At 40.2% G+C, this 27,043-nt stretch overlaps 1 protein-coding gene across 2 annotated transcripts in view; it reads right to left on the bottom strand.

Annotated features, from left to right (window-relative positions):
* Positions 1-5,852: 5,852 nt before the first annotated feature.
* Positions 5,853-27,043, bottom strand: part of Pax3 (paired box 3) — a 95,206-nt gene continuing 74,015 nt past the window's right edge. Inside the window, exons 8-9 of one of the 2 annotated variants that reach the window (XM_042679098.1) lie at positions 6,478-6,724; positions 5,853-5,979 (exon numbers count right to left, since the gene is read on the bottom strand). In XM_042679098.1, the coding sequence (XP_042535032.1) occupies positions 5,945-5,979; positions 6,478-6,724 (282 nt within the window). In that variant the 3' untranslated portion in view covers positions 5,853-5,944. The remainder of the gene's footprint in view (positions 5,980-6,477; positions 6,725-27,043) is intronic. The other variant, XM_042679099.1, reaches the window with a different exon arrangement.

Below are 27,043 nucleotides of genomic sequence, written 5' to 3'. Positions count from 1 at the left end.
GACTTGTTTAAAACTGTGGGAGGCCCAACCCTGGTCTGACTTCCTGACTTCTTTTGTCTGACTCACAACAGCTGGCATCATATTAAAACTGGAACTAGCATGCCCTTAGCCACTCCATCAGCTTGGTGCAATTCTGTGTATCATTAGAGATTCAGCCTTGGGATCTTTTTCTTTGAAAAATATTCCAGGGCTGGGTGGCATCATGCCTTTCCTTGGGTCTCCATACTCACGTTTGCTTACATTTTGTTTCCCAACTCTTTATTGATTGATCAAGTTCATTCCTCTGCCCTAGGAATATTTCACCATACATGATGTGTCCTATATATCATGAGAGCTCTACTTTAATGCACACATCAGGAGTTTAGTATGTATCCAATATATTCATCAATTAATTAGTGAACAAATATTACCTGTCTCCCTCACTCTACAAGTAGGGGAAAGAACCAGTCCTTCTGGGACTCGTTCCACAGGCTCATGAGCTATGTCAGTGTTTGTCTGCATGGAATGGGGGAAGCAGGGAAGGAGGATGGAAAGGCACTTAGGTGTCACTGCACTTCCTGGGGGAAAGGTGAAGTACTGGTCTCTGCTGGAGAAACGTTGTGTGGGCCTCTAGTTAGGGAAGAGATGGAATGAACACAGGGCCGTACAAATTGGCATGGCTCGGGTCTCTAAGGTTGCACCCTCCACTCGGTGGGCAGAATCGCTGTCTTTCTGTGTCCTGCTCTCTGGCTTTAGAGATGACAGTAGAATTTTGTGGGAAGACATGGCTTGGTCTCTACCTCAAGTCTGTTCTGGAGAAATAACCCTGACAGCTACTTCAAACCCCAGAAAGCTTACCTAGCCAGGGGTGGCCCCCCCACAAAGAGAAGCTTAACCATCCCTGCCCCCATCTCTGTAGTTTCTGAGTCTAGTAGTTCTTGTATGAACTCAGGAATTAGACTCATTCTCTCTCTCTCTTTCTCGCTCTCGCTCTCGCTCTCTCTCTCTCTCTCTCTCTCTTTCTCTCTCGCTCGCTCGCTCTCGCTCTCTCGCTGTCTCTCCCTCTCTGTTTCTGTCTCTAGTTTCTGAGTCTAGTCGTTCTTAGATGAACTCAGGAATTAGACTCTCTCTCTCTCTCTCCTCCCTCTCTCTTTCTCTCCCCCTTTCCCTATCTCTCTGTCTCTGTCTCTTTCTCTCTCTCTTCCTCTCCCTGGCTCTGTCTGTCTCAATTTTTACAAATGGCTATACAATCAGGGTCCAGATCCACTTTTCTAAACAATAAATCATCTGGTTAGTCTTTCTCCTCTGATTCTGATCCTCCCAGTGGTGAATCCAATAGATGACCACTCAAGACCCTCCCAGCCATGAGGAATCAGGCTTTGGGGAGACTTGTGAGGCCTTCTGTCTCCTGTCTTTTCACTAGTCCAACCTCGTGACCATCTGTATGTCTTTAGTCCTACATGACCCAAATATCCCCTACTCAGAAGCTTGTGTAAGAATAACCTGGGAGTTGGTCTTCATTTATTTATATTAGTTTGTTTATTCAACAGGTAGGTTTTGAGAGCTCAAGTAGCCCGTACTTGAGAGCACTGGCCTCTTAGGATGCAATACTCAAGTTACTGAAGGTGGAGGTTGTCGGGATCTACAAAAATGCCAACAGCTTCAACGCCATCACTCTGTCATGTATCATCTAAATTTCAGGTCCATGAGAGCACTCGTCTAAGGCCAAGGCTGGTCTTAAAGACTGTCACTTGCCACTGGTTCTTCTCCATCTTTGACATCAGCCCTCCCTCACCACACATGATGAAGCAACAAGCAATCATTCACTCAGAATAACTGAAGCCCAAGTCTTTATACCCAGAATAGATTTCTTACTGTGGAGACCTTGATTCTGGCTCCTGGAGCTAATTATAGCTCTTAGTGATGCAATGCAAGGACAGTCTCTGCATATCGTGTTTACACAAAAGTCATTGACTAATTTATCACCTCTTTCAGTTTAAGACCTTCTAAATTCACAGCCCTGAGCCAGTGATCTTGCCCATTATCCCAGTGCTATAAGCCAACAGTGATCAAGATCCTTTCTAATCTTCCTCAAATATCCAAGTGTGTGTGTGAGATTTCATGTCCAGATTGGTCTAATGAAAACCATAAAGTATACATTTGTTTGTTTCTCTCACAGATGTGAAATACCGTATTTATTCCAAGAAAAATTGCTACATAGAAGTAGGCTTGTCGGAGAACAAGATAATGATCGTGGATTCTGATTTTCTGCTTTTATTATTTTTGAGTTTCCAATGCATGTAAACAACTGTAGGGAGGAGACCCTGACAATAAGCAGAACAAGCTCTGTTGATACTCAAGGTTTGCAGTCCTGGAGGTGGCTTGTCCCAAGGGATCAGATTAGGGCTTCAACTGGGGTGACAAGTGGTAGAAGGGAGGGATGGAATTCAGATCCTTGTTTTCTTGGAAGTGGACTTAAAAAGGTCTGAAGGAGAAAGATCTACAGAGACTTAGGTCATGAGAAGTACCAAAAGGGCAACAACTTAGAAATGGGCATTAAAAAGTGAAGCATAGTCAGGCGCCGATGGCTCACACCTGTAATCCCAGCTATTCAGGAGGCTGAGATGTGAGGATCATGGTTCAAAGCCAGCCCAGGCAGAAAAGTCCGTGAAACTCTTATCTCCAATAAACCACCAGAAAACCAGAAATGGCGCTGTAGCTCAAGTGGTAGAGTGCTAGCCTTGAGCTGAAGAGCTGAGGGACAGGGCCCAGGCCCAAAAGTTCAAGCCGCACGACCGACCAAAAAAAAAAAAAAACAGTGTAGCATAGAGATGACCCATACATAAGCAGGCAGGAAGAAAAGTTGTCCTGGAAGATCAGCTTCTGTTGTGAATCACAATCCTGGCAGCATTTCTCTAGAGTGAATAATTGTTTTCTAAATGTCTGTTTCCAACATGAGTCTGGCACCCGGGAAGGCTGATGTAATAGAGTAGACATTTCAAGCAGCATTTGGAAAGGTAAAACAAGACAGCTTCTGCCATGAGGCTGATAGTAGTCTATTCCTGCTTTCTTTATTTCTACTCTGTATGGGCTTTAGCAACTGTGGGTCCCAGTCCCTCACCCATGAACTGGAGCTAACAATCCCTATCTTACAGGGCTAATTAAAATAACAAAATATTTCTTTCTCCTCTCATTGTTTTTAGAATATATAATTGTCAGAAAAAGAGCCATATAATTGACTAAAAGGGTATAGGCATGAGCTAGAAAAGGCAAGGCATGATTACAATTTGGGAAGTGTTAACTACTGCATTATAAGTCCTTGTGATTTTAAACAGATAAGCTCAAGCCAGTTGACCAGTAAAACACTCTGCAACGTTGTTCCAGAATGTTCTACAGCAATGCTCTGGCTTCTGAACACATATGGCTATAGCACCCTCCAAATGTGACTAGTGCAACTGAAGGACTAGTTTTCTCATTTTTTTTCCTTTTTGATTACTTTGAATTTAAATAGCCGTACATAGATAGCAGTGATGGAACTAAACATGTAATGTGAACATTCACAATAATGTTCATCCACATCAGCATGCGTTTAAGCACCTAGGTTCTGAAATCAGAATATCCAGATTCACTCAAATCCCAGCTCTGCAAACTGGTGCTTTCCCATAAGCTCCTTGTGTCTCAGTTTCCTCATCTGTAAAAGGGACATGCTAATGACCCAGAACATGAGATGTTGGAAGGTGTAATGCACGTCAGCACTTTCAAAAGGTAGTATGATTGTTTCCCCTGTAATAACAATTCTCAGATTTTATTGGGACAGTGACTTTGCTCCACTGTTTCACATACCCTGCAAGGTAGTTTTCAACCCTCATCTACTGGGACTTTCATTAAGGAAAAGTGGAGGCTGAAGGCAGGGAGAGGAGACAGATGTAAAGGTAGATAAGGCCAAATGAGTAAAATAGGCAGTAATGTTTCTTATGAAAACTAAAGTGATCTGCTAAAATGAAAGAAATGAAATATGAGAGCTTGAAATGAAATGTGCAGTGCAGAGGACTCTTGGGGGGGGGGGGGTAAAAAGGAAGCCTGAGACACTGGGGAAAAACATACTTGCAAGTGACATTGAAGGGATTTGACAGCCAGGAGGGAAAGGAGAAAAGAAGACAAAAGACCAGCGGGTCTTTCCTAGATTCCACATCCATGAAAATATAAACTTCAACTCATCAAATGCATTTGACGAAGCAACTTCAAAAGAAGACCATTGTGGGTGTATAGCCTCATTTGTTCCTGTCATATTTTTCATTTCCAAGAGGACTGAAGTATAGCCTTTGTTAAGTGCTCCATGTCCAAGGGTTTTGTTTATACTCTGTCCACCAGTTTCCCCAAAAAAAGCAGTGTTGGGCAAGTTTTCATAATGTTTATTCATTATAAATAGTAAATATTTACTGCACTTTTTACACGAAAGACATTTTTACAACATGTTGTTGTTGGTTGAAGCCGCAACACAAAGATACTAACATCTCATTCCATCACCCGGTCCAATGTCTGACCTAAATTCCACACTATGTCTAGTTCCCTAGCTCACTATCTTTTAGTTGTCAACTCTAAAAGGAATGTACCTGGGTCTACCTCATTCATGGTTCCAAGAATAGAAAGAAATAAATAACACTGCCTTCCACTTTCTTGCTCCTCTTTAACATATAAAAAAAAAGAAAAACAGATTTATTGACATTCTAGAATGTCACCACGCAAACGTATGTAAACCTCAGTTCCTATCGTCGTTTAAAAGAGGATGTCATTGTATAATTTAAAAGTACACGAGAGCCATGTGGACATTTCTGCTCTCATCCTGCCTTTCGTAGCAAAGAGAAGAATGTAAACGTAATCATTTAAGAAAAACAACAAACATCGTTCTCTGATATAATCACTAATTAAAAAAAAAACAAGGAGCAAGCCAGGCATTGGTTGTCCAGCAAATAGCACACATCGCTGCATTCTATCACAATGAATTATGGGCTGCAAAAATAAAGCACCTGCAAAAATATAGTTCTGATTTAGTTTCTATGACCTTGGCCATTGCCAAAGCTCCTGTGAGGTACACAGTATTGCACGCTGAAAAGCAGATAATTGTTGAACATGTGTTATTTCTTCCCTAAATGCCCTTCCCCACCCCTCCCCATCCCCCCCCCCCCCACCCAGGTCAGCTCCCAAATGAAATGTGAATTGGGAAAACACCATACACCTCTTCCCCACGTCCTGAAAGAAAACAACCTTGTCTTCCTGTTATCCCACATCCTATAGGTAAGATGCGTCCAGGATATTTATTGACAACTAGATTACAAATGAGGATACAATAACAAATAATTTATTTGGGAGGTCCTTTACATCTAGTCTAGCTTCCTACAAAACAAAAATAAAAATGATGATGGCATTTCTTTTTCTATCAATTTCCAGTGTGTAAAAGTCAAGGGTTCCTCCATTCCTGCTTCATGATAGGAGCAGATTTTTAAGTTACACAAGTGTCAACCTGGGACCTCCAACATGATAGACTGTATAGAGTATTCTACTACATTTTAGAACATTCTGCTTGCTCAACCCAGTCCAGGTAAATCACAGCTACACACATAGCGCATACACACAAATGGAATGTTTCAGCTCCTCAATAATCAGCAATCAAGAGTTGGGAGATTTTGATAATGTCGTCAAGGTTAAAAGCCTTTGCCTAAAAATGCTGCAACTGTTTCTTATTGCTCCAGCTCTTCCTCTTCTCCACGGCTTTTGTCCAACTTGTTCAAAAGAACCTGAAACTCAACTACTGGAGAAAGGAAAATCAATCATTTTTTTTCTTTGTCTCCACCTTCCCTAAAGGGTGAATTTTATTTTTTTAATTTTTATTTTCTGAGAAGACTCTTCATGTCTAGGCTGTGGAGACCGGAAACGGGGCTAGTTTTAGCTCCAATGGACAGTTCACTTATGCAATATCTGGCTTGAGATAATGAAAGGCACCTGGAAGGAAACACACACAGCTCTTTAGGTCATGCTGGGACAATTCACAGTAAGGGGCAATATCAGCTACAGGCTGACAATGTCATATTTAATACCGCCGTATCAAAGCATTGAGACTAATATTTTTATTCCTGAGACAAGTTTGACACAAGTCTGTGTCCCTGGGATTACACCCCGTATGATTCTTGGGCTGACCTCATTAAGAACATGTGTTTCTAATGCCAGGGGTGAATTCATTTTGGCCAGCCCTCATGTTTTACCTACTGGCGATCAGGGTTTACGTCTCAACAATTAATAACTGCAAGATGTTATGGATATCAGTTAAGAAAATAATTATACAAGGGAACCCTGGCTCGAATAATCTGCTGGCTTTACCACAAAATTGACGCTGGGATATAAAGCTAAATCAGGCCTCCTGCTCCCCTTTCTTAAGCAAGAGGTGAATTTCTCTCTTTTCTCTTCCAGGAGTGATTACCCTTTAGAAAGTCCAAGGCTTACTTTGTCCATACTGCCCATATTGGTAGCCCGTGACTGGGTCCATACTGTAGCCTGTGGTGCTATAGGTGGGTGGACAATAGGACTGAGATGTAGGCAGACTGTCCAAGCTCTTCATATGATCTAGTCTCTGACTGCAGCTGGCCGACACGGTGGTGGTAGGTTCCAGGCCCCCGGTGAGAGGCGAGAGTGCGTAATCAGTCTGAGGCTGATGAGGTACCCCGCCATGGTTGGTCAGCAGTCCCATTACCTAAAACAAGCAGGCAGAGAGGAAGAAGTTCAAATACGAGGAGACACAGATGGATATACTACATAACTGAAAGAATCACCCAAAAGCCCATTCTTTTTTAACAAGTTTCTTTGAAAATCCATTAGAGAGCGATTCCAAAGGCAGAGCCCTCCATTCAAAGGGGTTGTGTTAGTGCATCAGGTGTAATGATGGCATCCGATTACAGGCTCAGAAAAAGGAAGAAGGGAGGGAAAGCCAAGGGAAAGTAAAAGAAGGAAGGAGAGGAAGAAGAGACAGAGGGAGAGATTAAACTAAGACTTCAGCGATTAAAATCACTCTGGAATTTCAAAGAAAAGGAAAGAAGTAATGGAGAGAGGAAGGAGTTATGTTCATTCAGATAGAAAAAAAATCTCTAATATAATTATATCTGGAAGCTTCACATGGGATTCCCCTCCCTTTTATTTTTTTCTTTGTGCAGTGCTGAGTATTGACCCATTGCTTTATCAGGTAAACACTCTATCAATGAGTTACCATCTCAGCGATCACATGTGATTTTAAATAGACATTTACTAGACATTGTTTAAAAAATTAGGAGCAGGGAGCAATTCAATAGTGGAGCAGTTGTGTGGAATGCACAAAGCCCCAGGTTCCGCTGCTAGTACCAACAAATATACAGATGAATAAAAACATAGGTATTAAATGAATCCAAATCAAGGTTTTGTGATTTTTTTCAAGACTTCTATGTATTTTTCAGTGTTTCTTCTCAAGAAATTGCTTCTGCTTGTCTTGACCATCCTAAAAATCATTTCTCCCTCTCTGGTGTTCCCCTGCATCTCCCTCCTCCCTCCTGCCATGTGTCATCTGCTTTTGACTTCTGGGGCCTCTAAGCCCTGGGAACACAGCCTGAGGAGCAATGCTGGGCTGAACAAATAAGTGTTGATGTTCCTGTACCATCTAACTGTCTCCCTTTCTCGATTCTACTACCTACCCACTCCTTTCTCCTCTAATCTACATTTCACATGCTTGAACTCTAAAAGAAAACCAAGCCTGAAATGGAAACATGTTCTTTAACTGTATTTTTTTTTGTTTGTTTTTTCTTTTTTGGTACTGGGGATCAAACCCAGGACATTGCACTTGCTAGGCAAGCGCTTTGCCACTGAGCTACATCCCAGCCCGGAAACATGTTCTTTAAAATGTTGGATTTTGTAAGTGACCCTGGGGAGTAAGATAACTTACAAACAAAAGCAAAATGCAACTTCCCAGAACAACTTCTTAGAAAGTCAGGCAAAATGGTTCACAACTCAGGCTTACTGAAGGAATAAGTGCATCATTAATTTTGCAAGCTGGAAAAATAGTCATACAAGACAGGAAGGGATTTTTTTTCTCTCTCAAAAGCAATCACAGGGGAAATCTACTGCTGAGTGAAGCGCTCCCAGAAAACACACAGACAACTAAGGAGGCGAAAATGCAGAGAACCCCGCCATTGCAAATGTCCGTCACAGAGCTGCAGAAATGGAAAGAAAGCATCCCTGACACGCGCTGGTCCCCCCTGGCAAGCCGCTCTCACTCACAGACAGTTCAAGCAACAGAATCCTGGATCTAAAGGCTCCAGCAAGATGGGGGTCTGGGGCTGGCCTTGCCTCCCAGAAAGCACTCCAACTCAGAGTAGAAAACAAGGATCCTATAGCTTCCTTTGGGAAAGGTTTGCATAATCTTACAGCACTCTTCTTGAACTGAGGCTTTAAACTGATCCATCTTCAGTGAACCCCAAGAGACCAAACAGAGACAGAAAGAGAAGGGGGGGAGGGAGAATCTGTTCACCACTTTCAGTGCATGATCATCCACTCCACTCCCCTGCCCTCCATTTCCTGTGTGTAACTCCCAGGAAGGTGGGCAGGGGTGGCTGAGGAACCACAGTTGTTTACATTTTGGAAGATATTCCAGAGACCTTAAGTTTTCTTGAGATTATTCTCCAAAGATTATTTATATTTATCTATTTATTATTCCTCCAAAGATTATTTATATGCTATAAAATAATCAGCAGTAGAAAATATAGTTTTGTTATACTGAGGATTGCAGAAAAGTAAATGTTATACAATAAAAATCAATAGGATGTACAGCTACAGAAAGACAGAAAGTCACTGGAACACAGACTCTCATAGGACCCTCCAATATTATGTAGAGAAACTTAATATCTTGTTTCTTGTTTAATTTGTGTGTGCATGTATGTGGGGTGGAGGGGCTTGAACTCTGGGCCTATGGTCTTACTCAGCTTTTTTACTCATGACTGGTGTTCTACCATTTGAGCCACACCTCCACTTCCAGCATTTTGCTATTTAGTTGGGGATAAGAGTCTCATGGCTGATCGCCCCCAACTAGCTTTGAACCATGATCCTCAGATCTAAGCCTGAGGATTGTTTCTTTATTTAAAAGCTTTGTCCAGAGTTCAGGCCCCACAACCAACCAAAAAAAAAAAAAAAAAAAAAAAGTTGAATACAACCACAGATACTCTTAAATTATTACCTACATATTCTGCTATTATGTAAATGTTTCTTGTGTGCCTTTCTTGGAGTTTATACAGATAATATAACTCTGAAAATTTATAAAGTTCAATTGATATACTGATTTACTAAGCATAATGATAAGAAAAATGTGATTTTTTTTAATGAAAGGGCAAATCTGTTACCATAACTAAGCCATGCTAATTAAAACACAAACACCAAAGAAAAGAAATTAGTCCAGGAAAAGAAAATATCCAGGGATACTAGTTCAAACAACACTATATTTTAAATTAATAGTATCCTTCACGAACACTTGAGTTACTTAAGTTATTTTGGCATGCCAATTTAAGGCAGAGATGAATACTCTACCTATAGTTACAGGTAAAGAACCTGGAGCAGGATTTTATTCAAAGCATCCACGCTCTCCCATGAAAAATATATGTACATTTTTATGATAAAGTTGTTGAAATCCGCTGCCATACATTTCTTATTGCATAACTTTGAAGACAGCAGTGTCAGGGACATAAGGAGCTTGAAAGAAGAAAAACAACTCCTTCCTATATGCAAAATATCAACTAATGGTATTGTTCATGTAGTTGGCTTTTGCAGTAGCTACACTGGAAAAATTTTGAGGACAGCATTAACTCTAAGATCTTGGAATGTATCATTTGGAGAATGGGGATAACAGCGCTGTCTGCAGGACCATGGTCCAAAGAAATGCAAGGAGTTCTTCAAAAGCTCCAGGGTGGATTCCTATAAGACCCAGATAAAGGTTTCTACTATAGTAAAAGACCTGAAGCTGGGTGCTTCAGGTTCAAGAGGTTGAGATCTGAGGATCTCAGTTCGAAGTCAGCTGGAGCAGGAAAGTCCATGACACTCTTTTCACCAATTAACCACCAGAAAACTGGAACTGGGGCTGTGGGCTCAGAAAACTTCAGGGACAGTGCCCTGGCCTTGAGTTCAAGCCTCATGACTGACAAGAAAAGAGACAGAGAGACAGAGAGACAGAGACAGAGAGAGAGAGAGAAAGCCCTTAGCATCACAAAGGAACACAGCAGTGGCTAATGGGAAGAGAAAAAGAGAATATAAGATCAATTATCTTTTCTCCTTCTGACTCTCCAATAGAGTCCAAAATACAGGCAATTTCCTATAAATGCTTAATTCTTCTGTGATAGCCACATCTTATATATGAAATCACAGTCAGGTTAAGGTGGCACACAACTGTAATCCAACACTGAGGGTGCAGAGGCACAAAGATGTGCCTGGATGTGAGAGAGAGAGAGAGAGAGAGAGAGAGAGAAAGGGGGGGAGGGAGAGAGGGAGGGAAGGAGAAGCTTTGTTTCAAAAAAAAAGAAAGAAGGAAAGAAATTGTATAAAGATAGGGAATGAAATACTATTATTTCCCTAAATTTTATCTAAACTTTGACTTTATAAATAACACTGAGAAAAATGACATTTTATATATGCATATATATGCCACTTTAATAAGCTGTCACTTAACAATTAAGAAGGATATCTGTGTTGAGAGGGAGTAAGTATATCAATAGAAAAGGCATTATTTCCCCTAACATAATTCAAACCTCAAATCTCTATGGAAGGGTCCCATTACACTCTTATGTATGCTTCTTTAAGAGCTGTTTTGTGTTTCATGTGGTTCGAGGGAAGCTAGGGGAACTTCTTTTTGTGTGCAAGATGTTGGTAAATGAACTTCAACTTTCTGCCAAGCAATCATGGATTGACATCCAGTGCTACTCTCTTTCTAAGAATACTGTTTCTTTCCCTATAGCAATTTATTGTGCAAAGCCTTAAGTAAAATCTTAGTTTGTGATAAGGTGGTATTTACCCCCTCTGGAGCCATGAGTAAACCATTTCTACTACAGGGCTAGCCTTTTGTTTGTTTGGTTGGTTGGTTGGTTGGTTATTTGTTTAATTTGGGGTAAAAGAGAACAGCAGGTTTGCCTGGTTTTCACTAACAATTTCAAAGGAAAAGAAACAAATTCAAGGCTATTCAATCCTGCTACTCAGTTGTTTATGAAATACCAGGTAAAAATCCAGGAGACAGAACAGAGAAAAACAGCGCAGGTAAAATGTTCAGTTAACTCTCTTGATTTTTTTTTTTAATTAGGAGTTTTCTTTAAATAAAGGTCTCTATTCCGTGTTACTGGAAAAGATAGGTGGGGTACGGACTCATTGGTTCTTTGTTTTTATTTTCAGTTATGAATAAACTCTTAGTTGTACAAGTATCACTTCTAAAGCACGTTACTAGTGACCTCTAAACAAACTGAGGACCCTGAGTTCTTGTGTTCCTACTTTTTTTCTGCCATTCTTCCATCGTCTGCATTATTAGAGACATTTTCGGAAGACCTCTTTAAACTCATTCTCAAGTTTCAGAATTCCAAATAGGTTGTTTATATCTTGATTGGAAGATTATATGGTTCAAGAAAAACTAACTCTTTACAATTGCTTCATGTAGTATTTCTCTTGAATTAATTTTCCTATTGTAAGATTAAATATAAAAGATAAAAAACTATGGACCAAATTAAGATTTACATTTAAAACGATGTGTCTGGAAAATATTTGTCTTGGCACAAATGTTATAGCGTGGTCGTCTGTCAGTTGAAAGTGCTCTGAGCTTATCAGAAATCTAAAATGACTTAGCAAATTAGGGTGAACATACAGACGCTTCTTTTTGCCTTAGGAAAAATCCTGGTTCATGACTTTATTTTTCTTTCTTGGTCTTAAGTAATCACAGGCTCTTCTAATTTGGCATTTAATAACACATTTACTTTCTTTAAAAGAAAAAAACCATTGTAAATTACAGTTTTGAATAATATAAAGGCTTCTACCCTCCTCTCCAAAACTCTAGTATGGATCTTTTATTTACATATAATTTATTTCAGAACCAAATCAAAGAAAATTCAAGTCTTTATCAAGTGTTATTGGACATCACTGGGTTGGATCACAGTTAAAGCTCAGTGGCTGGATCCCAGAGCCTGGAAAGCCAAGAGTTAGCTAGCAGCAGAAGTACTGAGTGAAAACCCCTCCTGAGTTAAATGCCTTAGGAATTATCCTGCAGTTGATTAGCATCTAAATAATTAGATTTTTTGGTTGTGTCTGTTTGAAAGCTATAGGAGGGAAGTTGCCTGAAGGCAAACGTTTCCCCTTCGGTCAGCTTGCTGACCTTCTCACCCGTTCTGAGGGGGAGGGGCAAGGGCAGGGCTGACCTTTACCTAAACCACAGAAGAAAATGGAGCTTGTAAAAGGCCCAGCTGAACTGTCCTTATTTTTCCATTTTAATCCATACCTCAGGTTTTCCAAGTAGTTCTATTTAATTAACGCACAATGAAAGAGTACAAGTGCTAGACAGGTGCTCAAATTTGCAAACTTTATTTGTAGAATGCACTACAGACTGTCTTAGCTGAACTCTCATCTCCAGCCTGTGATCAGAGAGTGATCATCCATTTTATCAGCTCAGAAATACCTATTTCTTAATAGAATTAGTTATTACATTGACAGCAATATACTCTCGTTTTCATTTTGTCTTTCAATGCTGAGAATCAGCCTCAGGGTCTTATGCATGCTAGGTGAGCACTATATACCACTGAGCTATATCCCCAGCCAAGCAATATTCTTTCAGGATTGATGAGTGAAGAATCATTATTTATCGGGGCAAATAATTTGCACTCATGAAAGGTGTGTGCATACTATGTATGCATAGATTTATGTGTAGTTCACTTCTAGACAATGATGAAGAATCACATTGTGTCGACTGATTATCAATAAAATCCAGCCCATTAACACAAAAGCTCATTCCACCTAACTGAAAAAGCATGCCAGTATACAGTAAGTAGTTAACTATGTTAGACCCACTATGGGTATAATGAAATGCTCATATGTTTTAATTCATTTACGCATGCCTGCATTTCATATGCTTTGTGACGATGTCTACAATTAATATGATTTACGAGGAAGGAACATGTGCAGCACAAGAGGTATGTATGAATGAAAAATCTAGCGAAATGGCTCAAGGAAATATAGTTGGCCCATAGGATATTATGGTGGACTGAGAGAGCCCTGAGTAAACTTAGGGAGTTAATGATATCCTCTTATCTGACCCTGACACATTTGCAGCATGTAATTTGCAGAAGCTCTGTCCAGGGACTCTTGACAAATGTTCCTGAGGATGTCAGGGCAATGTTCCCTTCTAATGTAAAACAGATGTGGGTCAGATACCCTCATTCATCACTTAATGCACAGCCTCTCAAACTCTCTCTGGAAGGAATGACATTAGCTGCTGTTAACTCTTCTCATTTCTCACACTCATAGGAAACTTCGAAACCCTGAGAACACGACTGTGGAAGATCAAGTGTGTAGAGCTTGGCTTCACCGAACAACTACTTCACAATAGGTCTGTAAATATCCAATGATCATGTGTAACTTGGAATTTTAAATATAGAAAGGGAAAAAGCACTCTGCTTGGGCATCCTGCAATATTTTGTCGTGTGTGTGTGTGTGTGTGTGTGTGTGTGTGTGTGCGTGTGTGTGTGCGTGTGTGTGTGTGTGTGCGCGTGTGTGTGCGTGTGTGTGTGCGCGCGCGTGTGTGTGTGCATGTGTGTGTGTGCGTGCGTGTGTGTGTGCGTGCGTGTGTGTGTGCGTGCGTGTGTGCGTGTGCGTGTGCGTGTGCGTGTGCGTGTGTGTGTGCGTGTGTGTGTGCGTGTGTGTGTGCGTGTGTATGTGTGCGTGTGTGTGCGTGTGTGTGCGTGTGTGTGTGCGCGCGCGCGTGTGTGTGTGTGTGTGTGTGTGTGTGTGTGTGCATGCACGCCAGTCCTGGGGCTTGAATTCAGGGACTAGGTGCTATCTCTGAAATTTGTCCACTCAAGGCTGACACCCTACTGACACTTACTTTGAGCCACAGCTCCACTTGTAGTTTTCTGGTAGTTAATTGAAGATAAGAGTCTCACGGGGGGCTGGGAAGGTGGCTCAGTGGTAGAGTGCTTGCCTTGCATGCATGAGGCCCTGGGTTCAATTCCTCAGCATCACATAAGCAAAAAGAAAAAAGCCGGAAGTGGCGCTGTGGCTCAAGTGGTAGAGCACTAGTCTTGAGCTGAAGAGCTGAGGGACAGCACCCAGGCCCAGAGTTCAGGCCCCACGACCGACAAAAAAAAAAAAAAAGAGTCTCACGGACTTTATTACCCAGTCTGGCTTCCAACTAAAATCCTCAGATCTCGGCCTCCTGAGTAACTAGGATTACAGACATGAGTCATGCATGCCTGGCTCCCACAATACTGTAAGATGCTATTTTTAAATTCTTCTCTGATTGCTCATAAGTAAAACACAGGACTGACCTACCTTGCTGAATTCTCTGAGTCTCCATCTGCCACTTAGGAGTAACTGATATAGCTGGAAAATTCCCATTAGCAAGAAATGATCAGCACTGCCCTCCCAGGCAGAAGGTGTTGAGCTACAATATTTCATTCCCTTCCTCTTAAAATGTTTCCCTCCACTCAACACTTTATCCACATGGAGGGCCGATATTCAAAGAGAAAATGGAACTGACCAATTCAAGGTGGAAAGTGGCTACGCAGTTCTGTGCGGTATGTTTTTTTCTTTCTTCTGGACCATGGATGATATATGCAAATATTTCATGGTTGCCCCAAGTCAACATAACAAAAGTCCATCTACCAAATGCCAGGATATCATTTTAAGAAAGAAAAAAGATACCTTCCTACCCTTCATTTCATGTGAAAGAAAATGAATCCTTAAGATAAAGAAAAGACCAAGTGACACATTTGGAGAGTGCTGTTGGTAAGATGTCCGGCAAAACATTTCTATTAACTATGGAAAGCCGAGGACAGTCTTGCAAAAGTCTAAGAAATGCTTGGAAATGCTTGCTGGTCTGTGTCCCTAGATTTTGGGTAAAGTATAGCAAGCATGCTTTAAGATGCATGGAACTTATAACAATTCTGCAATTGTAAAAACTATCTTCCAGGACCCAGAAGCTTCTATGTACATGAGCCAAAATCCTGACTTCTTTAATTCTTCTATGTACCTAACTCCAGGAACCCTGAACCAAGGGTGATACTCTGTTCTTGTTTCCATCCAAACACTTACCAGTGCTGTAGCACAGGCCACCGGATGCAGTGTGCCTACATCCAGGCCCACTGTGAAGGTACCTAGTCCTTCATCCTACAGAAATGTAGCCTATTACTGCAGAGCTGAACAAAATAAAATCTCTATAATAAAGCAATTAAAAGAATATGCCCCAAACCATGTATAGTAGTGCATGACTGTAATGCCAGCACTTAGAAGGTTGAAGCAGGAGAATGATGAAGTCTGGAGCAGCCTGACACAGCAAGAGTCAATCAGATACAAAGAAAGGAGAAAGGGAGGGAGAGTAGGGAGGAAAGAGAAGAGGGAGGGAGGAAAGGAGAGAAAGCGGGAGGGAGGAGAAAAAGAAAAGGAAGGAAGGAGGGAGAGAAAGGAGGGACAAAGAGAGGGAAAAAGAAGAAATAAGAATTTTCCCCAATTGTTAATTCAGAATTACTCAAATTGTCTGCTGTTTTCCAGAGCCATTCAGTGTTATTTCAGCTATCTTTATCCTCCATTGGTGAGAGAAAACATCTTTGGTGTCAGACTCCCTTGCCCCAGAGGTTAAGTATCATCCTTTCCATTTAGATAGTATCTACGGAAATATAAATGATCTATTTTATTACGTTTATGTAAACATTATATTTTGATGTATCAAACTAAGAATAAACAAGTTGCTGATGGCTCATGCCTGTAATCTTCCCACTCTGTTTGAGAGGCTAAGAATGGGAGGATTATAGTGCAAAGTCAGCCTAGGCAGGAAAGTTCATGAGGACACCCTCCCCACACTCCTTCTTAACCTATGCTGGCTGAGCATAGTAGCTCATGCCTGCCATCCTAAGCTATGTGGGAAGCTGGGAATGGCAGAATTAGAGTTCTAGAAAAGTCTGCAAGACTCCATGTCCACAGAGAGAAATTAGACTCCATGATGTGCTCCTGTCCTCGCAGCAACTAAAAGAATCCTAGAAAATAGGCATATCACGTTCTGGGCAGGCATCTGGGCAAGAAACAATACCCCCATCTTAAAAATAACCAGGGAAAATCACGACTGGAGGTATGGCTCAGTGGTAGAGTATCTGTAAGCCTCTGAGTTCAAACCCAAATACTACAAGAAGTAAATAATAAAAGTAACTAGAAAAGAAAAGAAAAGAGAAGAGAAGAAAAGGAAACTAATACATCAACGGTCTCCCCTCTGCACTTCAAGCACCTGGAATGAAGAAGAGTTGACGCTTGCTTGTTCTCTACTAGGCTTACATGTTATTGTCATCACAATTACTCAACGATGATTTTAATGCACTAAATGTCTAGGGTGTATCTTATCCAAGCATGTTAAAACGACTGCATTTGGAGAGGACATCAATCAGAGGCCTTAGTTCTTCAAACTGACTTAGTAGAATTTGTGAAAATCTTCCAATCCATGATGGCACTGCCCTTCCTGTGAAGTCACTCAGCCTCTACATTTGCTTTGTCAGAGACAAAGCTATTCCCTGATAGCTGTAAGCCCAATAATAAAAGGTCCCTTGCAATGACAGTATTACTTATTTAAAACACAAGTACGCGCGCGAGAGTACACAAACACACACACATACACAGACACACACTTTTTTTTTAGTATTATGTTCCTCACTTTAGCTCTATAGGGTCTTTCCTTTAAAAAATTTTACAAGTTTAGCAAGAAAGTGAATTAGAAGCTGAGCTACCTTCAAAAGCTCACCCTACACCCAATGAGTAGCTTGGAATCTATTATTTTGACCGTAAGTCTATCTTTAGATTAATAAGTTACATACACCCACATTGCAGTGGGTAGGAATTCAAACTTTTTCCTTCATCTTCATATGTGTTATCTAAGACTTTCCCCAGACCCCAGGGCTGTCTATTGGTGTACTGAGATAAAAGATGGCGTCTGACATTGACTAAAAAGAAATACTCAGCTGGACAGCAGTAAGCCATTTCAGAAACAGACAGTTCATGAGTCAAATCTTCAAGTTTTCTATCATTCAACATTTTCTAGGAAATGTTTCTCAAGACCTGATGATTTTGGTATTTCACACGGGATGTGAATTGGAGAACTCTGAGTCAAATGAAGCTAAGCATGTTTCCTATACTACAGGACTTGGCAAAGGGTTTAGGAGACTACTGCTGTCTGGGACACTGGAAGATAAAGGTATGTGAATTGAGATTTGAACAAAAGCTTTCATATACAACAGTTCTTCACCAAACCAGTGTTCCAAGGAGCCTTCTTTGGGGAAGAAACCCAAAGTTTTGTTTTGGCTTCTGAGTGTTAGAAGATGAATGTGACACAGTTTCATTCCTCTAGAAGTTCATTATCAAAGGTGACAGGAATGGGAAGATTATAGCATGATACAATGTAGAGTATATTTTAACCATCTATAAATTCATACATTATGTGGCATTTACAGAGGCTAAAACAAGAAAATCTGACTAAGGGAGTTAAGGAAGTGTTGGTTTTATAGTCACACAAACGGGGATTGGCTCCATGGGGAGCATCTAAGAATCTCAGACAAAGATGTGATCATTTAACTAGATTTTTTTTTATCATGTTAGCTGCCTCTGCATTTGGGGAGAAGAAAAGAAATGTTATTTCCTAAAATAATGCTTTGCTCCTTCATTAGTTCAGCCCTGAGGATTGGCTGGCTACACAAGATCAAGAAATATTCTTCTCAATATAGAAATGCAACCCTGTGATTCTACAGAATGTACAGCCCCTTCTGTTCAGTGAAATAAGTCAGGCCAGAAAGACAACACATGTTTTCACTTACCTGTGGAAACTCAAAAGTAGATCTTTTAAAAAGTAGAGAACAGACCAGTGTTTTGAGAAGCTGGGAAAGGTGTAGGGGAAGAATGGATGGAAAGAGAATGGCTCATGGATACAGAGGCACAACTGGATCTGAGGAAAAACTTAGAATGCTCCAAGCACAACAGAATAACTATGGTTGGCAATGATTCAGTAAGCATTTCAAAACAGCTAACAGAGAAGATTTCGAGTGTCCCCAGTTCAAAGAAATGATATTATGTCTAAAGAGGTGTATATAAGGATTATTCTGATTTGATCATTAGACAATGTCACACTGTGTCCCATATACGCGTATGTATGTGTGATTTTATGGGTGAACTGAAAACAAAGCTACATTTTTTTTAAGAAAATGCACTCTTTCCAAGGGTCTTCAGGTTTGCACCTCTTTCATGATCCTAGCAACAATGCAATCGCCCATCGCAAAAACTCCAGCCTACACATCAGGAGTCATTTTTAAATATTATACTAGGCTTTGAAAAATATACACCTCTGATGAAACCCAGACTGTTCTGCAGAAAGATAGTACAAGGAGGGAAAAATAACGAAAACTAGTACACAACGAATGACTGAATCAAGTCTTCTGTGTCTGCAGTACAAAGCACACATTCAGTCCCTAATTGAATAAATATGCAAGTATTCAGATTTCTCTAGATATTGCCATTTTGCAAATGCGGTAATAAATTAAAAGCTTTACATTGCATTCCAACCACATATAAAGGATCGATTCAGACCACTGGGCTTGCATGAATATCTAGCATGGCTTCTCTGTACATTGCTGACTACAAAGATAAACTTCTTATTTTAGTAACCTACTTATAAACTAAGCAATCACACTCATTTTTTTTTCTCCTCAATGGCTAGAGGAATTCAAATGGGCCTAAACACGATGCAGTTTCTGGAATTGATGTGTCAAATGCACAGAAGAACAGAGCTGAGAGAATTTCTGTTTATATCAACTGGGCAGACACACAAAATATTAACCCAGCGGGAAAGTTTTTCTTGTGGCTCACTCCTGTGGTATAATGTAAGACTCAGTCACTGGCTACTCTTCTTTCTCCCTTTCTGTACAAAGGAGACTGGAGCCAAATTGTTGCTACTCTGGCATTGTCCACATCTAACCAACTGAGGCTATAGCTCGGGCTGACAAAAACCAGGGCTCTCCTCATATTTTTTAAGGCTAGAAACCACAGCTGCAGAGCAAAACCATAGACACCAGGTCAATTACAGGCTGAATGGAGTCAACAAATGGCTCCGCAGCAATGCTTTCAACACAAAACAAACATCCCAAAAACATAGTAAGGCAGACTGGAAAGATGGAAGTCACCCAGGGTTCTTCTGGTGTAGACAAAATGGGCTCACTGGTGATCACAAACATCCTTAAACTGTCATGAGCATGAGACTTCTCAAGCCCTCAAAACATGAGCGGCTTCAGAAAAGAAACAGAAAGATGCTCCAGCTCTTGAGAAACTGCCACTTTTGTGCAGAATGTCTCTCCATCTCAGCTGTGTTTGGCACCCAACAAATCTCCTTAATCACAATTGCTTCTCTGCCTTCCTCAGATGAATGTCTGGGAAGTGTAAAAGAAAGGCAGTGCCTCCATTGGGACAGAGGAGTTGGTGGCAGGCCACATGCTTGTTTGCTTCTTTGCAAATGATACTGGTAGACTGAGCGCACAGGATTTATAACCTATCTGTCAAATGGACAAAATGAATAGCTGATCGGCAAGACCAACGTCAACTAGTTCCTAGATGTATGCACCCAAAATGTCCAGAAAAATTGCTTTCTAGAAACGGAAGCTGGCTGGACCACTGGGTAAATCTTTCTGCTTTTACCTGTAGCAGTTGCATAAAAGGAAGGTGAGGAATTTCCATGCATGGTGAAAAAAGACTTTCACTGAAACAATGAAATAGGAAAACACCCACTGTGGCCACTTTTAACAGTCTACTTTTAATGACAATCTCCTATCCACATAATAAGGTAATTCATAGTCAGCCCTTTCTATACATCGTCAGTGAAAGACATTTACTCTGGTCTTGCCTTATGGCTAAAGAATTCGAAATCATAGTTACCGTTGTGGTCCAAAAAGAAAAAAAAATAGATGACAAGCAAAATCAAAAGCAGTCTTGAGTTTTGTGTACACATATTAACACTTAAATGCTTCTCCCTAATAAGTTTCAGGATTAACAAATGTTTGTCAAAAGAAACTGTGCTGTGCAATTGAAATCTAATTTGCAATGGAACCAGGATAGTCTAATACATATATGCATGAAATGGAGAAGCAGCCTAACAGGCGTAGCTGACACCAAATATGCAATTTACATACATTACACACTAATAATCTCAATTTTAATATTATTCTTTAACAGAGACTGGATGGGTGGCTGAGTTTTAAAGAAAGATGTTCTTTTGTAAAATGCGAGTAAGGACAGGAGTAGAGTTTGGTGTCTCATACCACTGACGGCAACTTCTTGTTCTTTTAAATCTGTCTGTGCTTTCAGGCTCTGTCTTAAAGCTGGTATCTTCACACTACCACGAAGTCAGGATAACTCAACCAGACTTAGACAAATGGTCAATAAACTTGATGAGATCTGCAGACCTTTTCTTTGTTCCTAAGGTGCAGCTGAGTGGCAAGCAAACATTCAAGCATTTTCAAGCCTGGTACACAAATCTTTATGAGGAGGTTTTTTTTTTTGTCTTTCCTCAGTAGATGATCCATGAAACAAGACAGGTGTACTGGTTATTCAATTACATCTTACCCGAGACCTGGACAAAATTTGAAACGAGGCCTCTGCGCCTAGTTCTTGCCAAGGGGATTTATTAATAACAGTTAAACGTTCTCGAAAACAAAACTTTTTTTGTAATTTAAGCCTATTTTCTTATTTTGACATTGGTTTCACTCATAAACCAGAAACGAAATTCTGCCCATCTGCTCAAAACATAAAATGTGTTCATAATATTCTAGATTTATACCAAATGTATTTTTAAGTATTGCTGAATTGAGAGAGACTCAAAATTTACGGCCTCTGAGGTTGCAAACAAGACTTCCTCCTTTTAAGAAGGAAAAGGCTTAAAATGGATGTAGGAAGGGCTCAGAAAGCTTCTTGGATATCAAATGGCTCTGTAGGAAAAAAATGTCAATGATATAAGAGTAAATGAATCAAAACCATATGGATCAAATTTTCCCTAAAATACACAGTTTGAAAAATTAAGGAGGAAAAGTGCTTGGCAAAAATGTGTTTTAGGTTTTACCAAACCCAAAACATTTGAAGAATCATTTGCAATGGTTGATGAACCCTAAATGCAGCCAAGTTGGGCCATTTTTATAAACTACAGAACAATAGGAAAGCTCTCCAGAAACTCTACAACTAACTCCACTGATACTACAGTTCACTCGAGAAATCATTAGAGGCTGTCACCAAAGAACTATGGATGGAACTGGTACAAGTAGGGAGGCTGGAGGTAAAGTGTAAAATGATAAAAGTTTGTTTGTTTAATTGGCCTTGTTGGGGGGGGGGGCTTAGTTCTGTGTGTTTTGGGGGTTGGGGAAAGGAGTGGGGGTAGTATTTCTTGCAAAGGAAAGTTAATTAGAAGAACATGGGCCAAATGTTAATGAGTCTCACATCTTATCCATGTGGTAGGATTTCCTTGCACTCCATCTCCCAAATCAGCCTTCCTTGTTCCTCCTGCACATGCAGAGAACTGCTGGAGATGTCCAGTGATGGAGGGGATGGGGGTGGAAATAAATGGTCTCTGTTTCTCCAAGTATTTCCCTCCACCAACAGAACCCATTTCAAAAGAAGGCTGCTACGACCAGGGAAAACTCGCACATGACTGAGTAGGTTTTTCCAGGATGTTTTATTCTTCCATAAACCGAGAAGGGTTATGCCAACCACACAGCAATACAGAGAAGGTAGAAAATACTGAAGGGCTTTGCTTATTTCCTCCTCGTCCATCACTGGGAATCCCCTCTCTAGACCTCTGACAGACCCCATCTTCGACAGAATATACAGCCAAGCCCTCCATTTGGGAAGTCATTTGACTGTGCCCATGAGAAAGATTAAAAATCAGCGTCAGAAGCTGGAGGAAACTTTGTACAATATTATACTTCCTCTGGCAGAGAAACAGCAAGTGAATATGTGATTTGTGTTTGGAGGTGACAACTGGAAGTAACAACTAGAAGAGAGAAAGATTTGTTTCTTAACCCTGCTAGGAGCTCACTGTCCTGGAGACAATCATGCTGTCTTCATCTTCATTTTCCTCTAAGTACAATGGAGATCTTCCCCCAGATAGGGTTGCTGCACCCTGAGAACCAGGAACCATTGCCAGCAGTTAGTGATACACCATCCCTTTCAACAACTGGAGGGAGAATATGACCATCGTTCCTAAAAGACTGTTTTTAGAGCTCTGAGATTAAGACGGTGCCAAATACATGTTCGTCCACCACTACGCTATCTGAACATCAGACCAGTCATGCTGTCCCTAAGTCAGTGTTTCATACTTGCCCCTCCCCCACGAAGCAAAGACCTTCAGGAAGTAAAAAACAGTGGCTATCTAAAAAGCAATGCTTTGGGCAAACAACTGTGATTCTAAGCTTTAAGAGAATCTTTGCTTGATGGAGCACACACAAAAAGTACCCAGGCATGTGAAAAATTATTTGCTTGTCTTTAAGGTATCTATTAATTGCTTAACAACAACAACAAAAAATCCTAGGAACCCCATTTTACAATGCTTCACACATGTTTCAGCTCATGATCTCCAAGTTGGAAGAGTCAACAGTACATCAATTTCAATACTAGTAAAAATGTCAAATAAAATGTTGGAAGTATTTTTAACTTGTGGAAGAGCTTCTACTGCGGGGGTCATTGATTGAAGTGACAATGAAATGACTGTTATAATTCAAAAACCTTTATGTTCACTTTAGTTTAAATTAATAGGTAGAGAAAAGCCTAAGAGGAGTTATAAAGGCAGAGAATAGACTAGTTGCAAATTATGCACACTACCATCTCAAAAAAGGATATACAAATAAAGAAAAGAAGGGGAAAATGCAGTCAAGAATACAATGTATATTCTACAAAATTAAGAAGAATGGGGGGGTCAGGAAGGAATGAGGGGGTATGTTGAAAGGGATGACACTGATCAAGATACGTTGTATTCATAAACTATATTTGTTAAAGGGTGACTCCTTTGTACAACTACTTAAAGATAATAATAAAGAAAAATAATTCTTTCTAAAGTCTTAAAACTCAAAAAGAGCTCAAAGGCATGGTACAGAAATATGAATAGTGGTTTCCCAGTGATAAAGTCTCACCTTGACTACACAATAAGTTTGCCATGCTTTTATCCCTGGGAAAAGTTAAAAGATTAATAAGAACTAGGCTAACAGAAAGAATATAGGCTAAGCCAGGTGCTGGTACCTCATGCCTGTAATCCTAGCTACTCAGGAGACTGAGATCTGAGGATCACAGTTCAAAGCCAGCCTGGGCAAGAAAGTCTATGAGACTCCTATCTCCAATTAATCCCCCGAAAACCGGAAGTGGCGCTATGGTTCAAGCGTAGAGTGCTTAGCCTTGAGCTGAAGAGCTCAGGGACCGTGCTCAAGTCCAGAGTCCAAATCCCACAACTAACCAAAAAAAAAGAAAAAAGAAAAAAGGAAGAATATAGGCTAGCTTGGGCTCACAAGTATAATAAATTAATCTCTACTAACATATTTCTTTAATGTGACTAACACTCTCTGTCTCTGCTTCTATTCCTGGTGTAGATTGGAGGCATAAGCATGAATTCTAGGTGCCAGACCCCCTTCCATCTCTATCAGGCCTACAGCCAGCATCAGGTTCCAGTTACCATGGACATCCTCTGAATCGTGTGCCCAGATGACCAGAGAGAGGTGAGGAGGTAGAGGAACAGGTGGGCAGGAAGAGGGGAAATGTCAATCCCAATCTCAGTTCTATTGTTAGCATATGATCCAATATGGTAATAAGTACTCTTCCATGACAAGCAGTAACTAAGGGCCAGTACTCTCCCATTAGTTTCTTCTTAACTAACAGATAAGATAGGTTGCTAGACCTGGGCTCTTGGCTTCAAAGATTTCTTTACATTTCATTCTTTACATTTCTTTACTATTTTTTAGTACAGGCAGACAACCAAAACCAGTGTAGGCACCTCTTGTCTAAATAGAAGAATTCCTGGGAAGTGATAAATTCCAAAAGCTATAGACATGTAAGTTCTATTCCAGTTTCGGACTCCATTATTTTGAAAATATGTCTGGCAAATGTGGATTCACTCCATGTGAATTTGCCTGAGGAAATAAGGAGAAACTGCAGAGTATTTTTCACTTCTTTTGCAACTTGTTGGGAATGCAGTAAGAAGTAAAGAGAACAGGAAATCTTGTAGGGTGGTTTAAGGTGCAAATATGTAGTAGAAACACAGAATATCCTGGGCATTTGCAAGGTTTATTACCTTTACATAAGGAATTGATGAATATAATACACAGTATAAAAAAATCAGGAAAAATTGCCTGTGGAATTTTCCATTGCTTGATATTGGAATGATTCCCACCCTTTCATCAACTCTGAAATCACTGCCAATCTTCTCAAAATTAAGGATTAATAGCTGGAAGATCAAGTTCTAGCAGTTCCACTTATGTAACACTTAAATGGCAAAATACATGTGTCATTACATGCTAGAGGTTAGCAATTTTACTTATCAAACACAGGCTTGTGATGGTTGCATTCTGATGAAATAAAATAGGGTTCTAAGAAATGCCAATGTAATGTTATAGTGTATCTTCCAGTAGCAGCTAGGGTAGAAGTTCAATTCTATTAAAACTGCCAACCAGGGAATATTTAGAGTCTTATTTAATTTATCATCTTCAAGGATATTTTTTTGTCTTTTACTATCCATTGACTTTACTTGTAGATTTACAGGCACATTCTAATTATTACAATGAGAGAAACCATGCGACCTATTTTCTTTGGGTCTTGGGGGAGTGGGAAAAAAACTGGGAAAATAAGGGAAGAGGTGACACTGTTCAAAAAGAAATGTACTCAATACCTGACCTGTAACTGCAACTTCTCTGTATATCACTTTTATAATAAAAAACTTTTTTAAAGAAACTGTCAACTGATTGGGTGGGAGGGAGGGGGGAGGCTGGGAAGGGAGGTGAAGGGTAAACAAAGGAGGAGGCTGCAATGCTTGGTAAGAAATGTATGCATTATCCTGCCCATGTAATTGTAACCCCTCTGTACAGTATGTTCTCAAATAAAATAAAATAAAATTTAAAAAAAAAAAAAAAAAGAAACTGTCAACTGAATCATGTCCATAAAAAGCTTTTCTGAAGCTGAGTACAGTGGTTCACGCCTGTAATCCTAGCTTCTCAGGATGCTAAGATCTAAAGATGAAGGTTTCAAGCCACCCTGGGAAGGAGCTATGGTTCCAGTGATAGGACATTATCCTTGAACAGAAAAGGCTAAGGGACCAAGCTCAGACCCTGAGTTCAAGCTCCAGTTCTTGCCACACAGAGACAGAGAGAGACAGAGAGACAGAGGAGAGACAGAGACTTAGAGAAACTTTTCTGTTGACCCAATCTACTCATGCTAAAAGTTGCAGGAAAAAACTCTTCCAATATTATTCTCAACATTGGAAGAAGCTTATATATGACAAATCTGAGGATTTGAAAGATGAGCCCATGAATGGAAGTCTCTGGTTGTCATGCGACATCACATACACAAATGACAGCACTTAGAAATTAAAGGTATTAAAGTCCTGCAGGAAATGCCCTATTGTCTCCATGATGCAGCTGAGCTTCAAGCCACCTCTATTTTCTTCTAATCCCTGGATGTGCTATAGGAATCTATGAAACTTAATTACATTTACTGTTACCAAAAAAAAGAGGGGGAGGGATTTATGAACTTTTGCCTTGAGGCGGAAATGTTTATTCCATTGCCTTTACTATCCATTCTTTTCAACTCCCCGGGCTTTGAACTTTTCAGCTGCTCAGAGTTATCACTGTTGCACAGAGACCAAAAGCTCCACTGCAAAGACACACACCACAAGTTGAAGAAAACCAAGAAGGCAAAGATATATGAGTCGTTATTTTGGCCACCCTTTGTGCCATTAAAATCTCATTTTCTGCCTATTAGAATGCCCTCTTGGTGCTTAGGCAGCGGTGATAGTCAGTGATTAGTGTGTAATTGACTATAATTGTCTTTTCACTTTTCATTTGTGTCATTCCGAGTTTCTCTCTGTTTTTCTAACCACCAGGAAGGAAAGGGAAGGAAGAAAAAAAAAAAAAAAGGAGGTCGCAAAAGATAAAGCTGTTAAAACTCTCCCTTGCAGCCCTGAAGAGATTCTCGATTGCAATTATAGATTGCCACCCCTTTGTGACATTTCTCCAAATTTAGTTGGAGTCTGTTCTCACCACCTGGGCCAACCGCTCTCTAATAAAATCAAGCAATCTGTATTTAAACAACTGCTAATAATGTCAACCCCAGACAGATGCCACATGTAGGAAACTTAACCATCTCTCTGACATGCAATTATCAAGGCAATTTATTAATACAATCACCCAAGAAAAGCTCATAGTCCAATGCAAATTAGAAAAACAATTACAATGTTCAAATATTTATATATCCCCAAAGAGCAGTAATTCTCCTAATTTGTGCATTTATCACTCATTTATTCCAGACTTTTGTTGTCATTAGATGGTGCTCTCTGTGTGTGTCTCTCTCCTTCTCTCTTTCTCCATCTCTCTCTCTTTCTCCTTTCTGTCTCTGTCGCTTTCTGTCTGCTTCTTCTCTGGTTTATCAAAGCTTCAGTATTTTCTTGTGAAATACTTTTGCTGAAAACCTTCTCAAGCTGACCAAATATCACTTTGAAACAAAAATAATAATAACAAAACCAAAACAATCCACTATGTTTGTGAAGTTCTTCACCAAAAGC

The sequence above is a fragment of the Dipodomys spectabilis genome, unplaced genomic scaffold, assembly GCF_019054845.1.
Source record: "Dipodomys spectabilis isolate Male_0828 unplaced genomic scaffold, ASM1905484v1 ptg000051l, whole genome shotgun sequence".
Taxonomy (NCBI): domain Eukaryota; kingdom Metazoa; phylum Chordata; class Mammalia; order Rodentia; family Heteromyidae; genus Dipodomys; species Dipodomys spectabilis.
Note: the sequence above shows the minus strand (reverse complement) of the source record. Positions and strands in the feature narration are given on the sequence as shown.